The sequence below is a fragment of the Protomyctophum bolini genome (genome assembly GCF_963924005.1).
Source record: "Protomyctophum bolini genome assembly, chromosome: 12".
NCBI lineage: Eukaryota > Metazoa > Chordata > Actinopteri > Myctophiformes > Myctophidae > Protomyctophum > Protomyctophum bolini.
Genome location: NC_137873.1, coordinates 10,904,684 through 10,911,580, shown reverse-complemented (window position 1 = coordinate 10,911,580; position 6,897 = coordinate 10,904,684). Strand labels below are relative to the sequence as shown.

The 6,897-nt window shown below is 45.4% G+C and overlaps 1 protein-coding gene across 2 annotated transcripts in view; it reads right to left on the bottom strand.

Moving 5' to 3' along the window:
* Positions 1-693: 693 nt before the first annotated feature.
* Positions 694-6,897, bottom strand: part of LOC308326394 (uncharacterized protein) — a 32,590-nt gene continuing 26,386 nt past the window's right edge. For both annotated transcript variants that reach the window (XM_080779239.1, XM_080779240.1), the window contains 7 exons: positions 6,706-6,777; positions 6,570-6,609; positions 6,400-6,451; positions 5,736-6,150; positions 5,179-5,337; positions 4,609-4,815; positions 694-4,350 (listed from right to left, as the gene is read on the bottom strand). In XM_080779239.1, the coding sequence (XP_080635365.1) occupies positions 3,043-4,350; positions 4,609-4,815; positions 5,179-5,337; positions 5,736-6,150; positions 6,400-6,451; positions 6,570-6,609; positions 6,706-6,777 (2,253 nt within the window). In that variant the 3' untranslated portion in view covers positions 694-3,042. The remainder of the gene's footprint in view (positions 4,351-4,608; positions 4,816-5,178; positions 5,338-5,735; positions 6,151-6,399; positions 6,452-6,569; positions 6,610-6,705; positions 6,778-6,897) is intronic.

The window sequence follows — 6,897 nt, the reverse complement described above, 5'->3', positions numbered from 1 at the left end:
TTTCCGCAATTTCCTCAATTTCCATTTCCGCAATTTCCATTTTCACCATTTCCGCAATTACCATTTCCGCAATTTCCATTTCCGCAATTTCCATTTCCACCATTTCCGCATTTACAATTTCCGCAATTTCCACAATTTCCATTTCCAACTATTAATGGCAGCTGGGTTTCATCATTCAAATAAAATAGAATTCTGTCCGTTTAGCTATAAAATTATGTCAGGGAATAGGGATACACAGTATGTCTTTCATTTGCATTGCATCTCCCCCCCCCCCCCAAGCTTTTATTTTCGTTCGAGTAATAGTACAACTCTAATAGTATTACTTATAATAATGTAATTAAAGATAACTTCATTCAGATTTATTTATTTTTATTTCATTTTCCAGATTTTTTTTTCTTCTTTTTTTTAGATTTTCATTGGTGGGCCAGTCATAATGGTCCCGCGGGCCTGATGTGGCCCGCGGGCCTGATGTGGCCCGCGGGCCTGAGGTTGAGTATCACTGCACTAAACCAAAGTAATGGTCCTGCTCAATTTGGCTGTGGGTGGCATTCTGCTGCCCCCAAGTGGTGACCTTATTGTTTTGGATTTGAGAACTGATGTGAGTGAAATCTTTTCTTGGGCCACAAAGGAATAACAAAGCAGAGTCAGACCTCTCTGGCAAAAAAAGGAAAAAACATAGTTATATTTGTACATTTATTCATACAATAGAGAGCCATCCCACACCATAGGAAAGAATGTTGAGCAGTATAAAACATAATACACAGTGAACAATGAACATAATACATAACATCATGTAACACAATAGATTATAGAAACAAACAAAAAATGAAATAAAAAGATACAACCATAAAAAACAGCATAAGTAACCATGACACACTTCCTGTACTTGACAGTTGATACTTTATAGTATTCATTGGCACACATTGGGGTACTGAATTAAGTGTAAATAAAAAAGAACAAAGAAAAGAAGAGTCCCATTGTTGACATTTTACGACAACATGACAGGTTGGTCATGTTCGAGGCAGTAAACCTGAAGGCACAACATTATTGTGGAAATACTCTGTTAAAGTGCATTGTTTAGTGTCTCTATTTGTATATCCTCTGAAACCCAGGCATTTTTATTTCCAGGAAGAAGAAAAAAGTGTCTTGGCAAAATAGTTGTATAACAGGAACGTGTTACCTTTTGTTTTCACCCGTCCAGTCTCTCAAAGACAGACACATTCCATATGCTACCGGCTATTACCGTCTGTACTTCAGAAGCTCTGAAAATGTCACGTAATGTCACCACTTCCATTTTGGCCTGTAGTCTGGTACAGTGAACTACTACTACTGTAGTGGACAAATTAGTGGCTTGCTGCTTAGCATAAATGGGCATTCAGAAAGATATTTTAAAATATATACCGGTAGGTAAGATATAGATTATTTATTATTTCAAAATACGAGTGTCAAGCCAAAGTAGTGAAATTGGCCGATCTACAAACGGACAATCTTCTATTTTCATTATTACTGACACATTCCATTCCATTTATGAAAAATAGCAATTAGCATTATTTAAAAATTATCTTCTGTGAAGTTGAAGTGACACTGTCAACATTGGGCGAATATCCGTAAAGTTTGATGAGCAGATGCCAGCTTCTCAACCTTTAAGGTATAGAAATATAGACCCCCTAGCGTTTACATAGCATTTAAAGATTGTGTGTCTGTCTGTTCGCAGCTAATCTTACTATTACTATCAGCAGCACCATAATTACTGTGCACGCCGACAGCAGGCGTGCACAGTGCACTTCTTGCAGTCCACTTCTTTTTATGATCATATTAACAACAACATACATTTATAAACATGACAACATAGATACTGTACCCCAAAACCCCCAACAACCGTCTTAATGTCAGAATTCAGAGAAATATGGAGAGAGGTATTATGGCATGGATCCTGGCTGAGATTTGCACCTAACTGAGTGCACCTTTCTACTTTTAGAAAGGCACTTTAAATAAAGGTGTTCTAACGGCAATTACTATTGTGCTTGCTTGATGCATACCCTGTTAACCACTGTGCAAAATGGCAATGAACTACCATTTTCTTTTTAGCTGTCATGGAACATTTTACCTTTCTGATATAGAGCAGTGGTTTTTCCATTTGTAACCCCCTCAAGGAACCCTGAGGGTCCCTGTGGGAACCACTGTGATAGGGTAAAGAAATGAAGCAAATGTCCATAAACACAATTGGCCGTGTTTGTGGGTGAGAGGCCGAGTGTGGAAGGCGGACTCCTCTGACTGCATCAGCAATGTTCGAACCGGGGTTCACTAGCGACTGCCTGTTCAATAGAGATCAGAACTGGGTGCCTCACTTCACCGGGAGCAGTAATAAGCAGCGACTGGCAACTCCATAGAAAAACATTGGCATAATGAATAAATTAGGAGGAAAAAGATGAAGGGAAAAAAAGAGTCTAATTTTGCCCTGGACCTCAAGAAGTGTAACAATCATCCTTTCAATGTTCTAAGCTAGTGGTTCTCAAACGTATTTGGCTTCAGTACCCCCTTTTCCTGATTTCTGGATCAAAGTACCCTCATTACCCGACTACAACATGTTGCTATATCTAGCATATCATTGCTATCAGGCAGAAACCTCACATTTGACCTTTGTTGTGGGAAATGAAGGCCCTATTTGCCTTACTAGAGTGTCATACAAAAGTAGCAAAAATAGCAGATATACAAGCTTTTTTAGATCAAAAAACACATTGTGTTTTGTGCTTGTAGATCTGCATTGTTTGCTACGTTTGAATTTGAATCCTGAAAAGTAGCTGTTTTGGATATACTGTATGAGATCCACCTGATAAGCCACCTTTGGAAGAATATATTGAAGAATATAACATTACAAATAAGAAAAGGAGTGAAAGACTTGAAATTAGAGCATCCTGAGCACATTTACTTAATAAACTGTGTCCAATTTGTCCGATTTCCACTTTCTCTCACGTACCCCTAGGGGTACACGGACCCCCATTTGAGAACCACTGTTCTAAGCTGATGAAACGGTAAAGTTATTCAGATATACAGCCCGTCGTCCCGAATGGAATTAGAACGTGGGCGGGAACCATGACGGCTGGGTTCGTGCTCTCCGTCTCGATCACCCGCCTTCCTGTCCCTCTCCTTGACACGCTGACTCTCTCTCTCCTCTCTGCCCGCCCCTCGCTCCCTCTCGCCGCCGCTCTCAAACTGCTTCCTGATGTTCTCGATGTTACTCCCCCGTTTCTCTCTCCTGCTCCCCCCCTCCTCCCTCCCCGAGGGCTCTCGTCTCTCCCCCGTACCTCCTCTCCTCGCGTCCTTTGCTCCTTCCTCCCTTCTGCTGCCGTGTCTCTCCGCCTCCCTCTTGGACTCTGCGCTGTTCCTCCTCTCGTCCCTACTTTTACCCCTCTCCTCCCCCGTCTCTATCCTTCTCATGTCGCTCTCCTTTCTGCTGCCGCCCTCTGTGTCCCTGCTGCTCCTCTTCTCCTGGTGAATTTCCCTTGGTTCTCTATCGCTCCTCGTGTGGGGCTTCTGATCCTTACCGCTCGCCCTCTCCCCCCTCTCTCTGCTCATCTCACATTCGGGCCCTCGCCTCTCTCTGTCTCTTTCGCTCTTTCCCCTGTCGCTCTCCCTCTCGCTCTTTGCGCTCGCGGGAGGGTCCGGATTTGGAGCTCTGGCCTCTCTCTTTGACTCTCCTCTGTCGCTTACCTTCTCTCTCTCAATCGCCTCTTTGCTCCTCTCCTCCGTTTGCTCATGTTTAAGGGGAGCTGCTCTCTCTCTCTTGGTCTCACTATTGTGTCTTTCCGCTGCGGTTCGATTTTCAGCTTCTTTCGTTTTCTTCCCGTCTTTCTCGGACGGTTCATTCCTCGCCTCCTCTTTGGCTGTTTTCTTTTCTTTTCTGCTCTCTCCCTTCTTTTTTGCTTCCTCCTCCTCAGCCAGCCTCTCTGTCTTAGTTTCTCTGCTGTCCCTCTTCCCTTCCTTTGTTGAATCTTTCTCTCCCCCTTTCTCCACCTCTCCCTTCTCCTTCTTACTCTCCAGGCCACCCCGTTCCCTCTTGCTCTCTTCCCTATCTCCCTTCTCCCTCTTTTTCTCCTCCTCCTCCGAGCTCCGCGGCTCCTTCATGCTCTCCTCCTTCCCTCCTTTGTCCTTCTTGTCCTCCTGGACCTTCTTGTCCTCCTGGACCTTCTTGTCCAGCTTCTCCTCCATGAGGTCCAGCTCCTGCTCCAGCTGGGCCAGCTTCACCGGGTCAGACTCCAGCTCGTCCTCCACTTCCACCTCCACCTCCTGGATCTCCTCGTACTCCTCCAGCTCGATGCCGTCCATGGTCTTCTGCAGCTGGGACTTCACCTGCAACAAATCTCGCTAAATTACAGGTTGTACAAAACAGGGCTGCTAGACTTGTTCTGGGCTGTTCTATAAGGACTAGTATTGAAGATATGCACTCCAGCCTCTCATAGCTCACTATTGAGCAAAGCACTTCCTCAAGCTCGGCCAATTTTTTTCTGTTGTGTTATTAACTCAAAGACACACCTGTTGTAGCTTTTTGTAATGACTGGTCATCCCCATTGCCGACAGCGAATGGGGATCCTTTTCAAATAAACAAACCTTGTTGAGCTCCAGCAGGCCGGCCTGGAGGTCCTTGCAGACCTCGCGGATCTTGGTGGCGAACTTGGTCTTGGCGCCCTTGCGGAGCTCGTGGGAGTCCTTGGCCAGGAAGAACACGTCCAGGGCGAGGAAGAGGGCCGACATGACGCCGGTGGTGACGCTGATGGCCTGCGCGGCCTTGGCGGCGCCTCCGGCCGCTCCCAGGACCTGCACAGAGTTGTCACAATTGTTACATACCGTAATCACAATTATTTTGTCATATTCGTGCCCATGTTTCATACATGAAGAATGTTTACAACTTAGTGAAACTTAGTGAAAACTCACTAAGTAAATCAGCTATTTCGTATACAATTTATAATAAAGGCAGTAAATTCTTGGTATATTTCAGTTATTTGTCATATTTGCCCTGTGCACTTTTTCATTTCGAAGCCTATAAAAGCCAAACAGAAATGTCATTTATATTCATAACGTTCCAATTTCCAACGCCAAAAAACAACATCATTCATCGCAATTATTTGTGTGACAAATATTGATGGTCAACTTCAATGTGTAAATGTGCCAGGCCAGGACCTGCACGGTGCTGATGAGCTTGTCCGTGTTGATCATCAGGGCCTTGCCGGCGCGGCCGCCCTCCTTCATCACGTGCTTGATGTTGTGGTGAAACGCTTTCTTGGCCGCGCTCTCCGAGTACTTCTCAAAGTCCCAGCCCTGAAGCGTGTCCATGCCTTCCTGCACACGGCACACAGACAGAGAGGAGAGCTCATGTCATCACTTTGCATTTTCTTTGGATATTCTACTGATGATAGGTTCTTTTCTTGGTTTACTTATGATCCTAGATGACTATTTCTATACATTCGATGAATTACCTTGCGTTGTTCTTGCTTACTGCAAAGTCGCCCCCCAATTAACCCATTTTGACCTGAGATCAGATTCTAAAAATGTCTTCTACATCCTGACAGTTTTCTGAAAAAGCTATTGTTTCTATGTCAGTCAAAAAAATAGACCTACAAGCTCGTGCTATGAGCTTGTAGATCTGCTATTTTTCAATAGCTAAAGCATAACATAATGCTAACACCAAAAGGGGTTCCCGCCCAAAATGGGTTAAATGCCTAAAGCAGTAAATGTACCTGCACGAACTCCAGACACTCGCGGATGTCGTCCATCTCCTCCTGGTAGCCCTGGATGTTCTTCTCCACCTTCTTGCGGTCCATGTTGGAGTGCACCGTGTCCGTGATGTTGGCGGTGGCCGACGTGATGCTGCCCGCCGTGGCCACGCCGATGCCCACCGCCGTGACGATGATGGAGGCGCCGAAGGTGAACGGCGCCAGGATGAGGCCCGTGATGGTGGCTATGCTGCCACACACGCTGGCCACGCCGCCGCCCACCGCCGCCTGCACCGTCTTCTTGTGGAACATGTCGGCGGCGTCCGCCTGCGCCAGCAGCTCCAGGATGCGCTTCTGCAGCGAGGCGCCGCGCTGGTTGAACAGGTTGACGAAGAGGCGGGCCGCCATGAACACACGGTCGGCCGCCTGTTCCACGGCTCTGGAAGAGGAAGAGGACCGTGAGAACACGTCAGAACCTCAACTTACATTTCGGCCGTTTCATTTATTTATCTATTATTTCTTTTCCAATGTAGATTTGGGAGGTCCGGTGTCCAGAGGTAACAACATTTGATCAAATGTGGGTCCATGGCCATATCAAACTGTCCTTGAAATATGTCCATGAAATGAAAAAGGGTGTGAGAATCTCCGTGGTAAAGGAAATAGAGGATAGAGGATTTCTGCTACTCACATCTCCTCATCCTCCTCCTGGAAGTTTCCCGCCTCGTTCCATTCAGTCCAACCTGCAACCAACATTACATTACAATGTGCTAACATACAGTAGGGCGCGTGCCGCGCACACACACACACACACACACACACAGAATGATGAACTATGAACAGAACTGAACGATGACCCACCTACGACTCCATTCCACCATTCCATCAGCTCATCGTTTTCCTGAATACAAAATAATTATTAGTAATCAAGGAGGTTTGGTTATGAAGACATATCAGAAGAACCACATAGATACATTTATTGACACACACACACTACCTCCTGAGATTGGTTGAAGCCCTCGTTCGGGTACGCTGCCATCTCCACATTTTGGAGTTCCACCGTGCTCTCCTGTAAAACACACATGTGTGCGCGCACACACACACACACACAGTTAAATATTTGAATGAATGTATGTAGACAGAAGTGTTGACATTAGTCAGTATTGTTTTGCAGTTTCATTAAGAACAT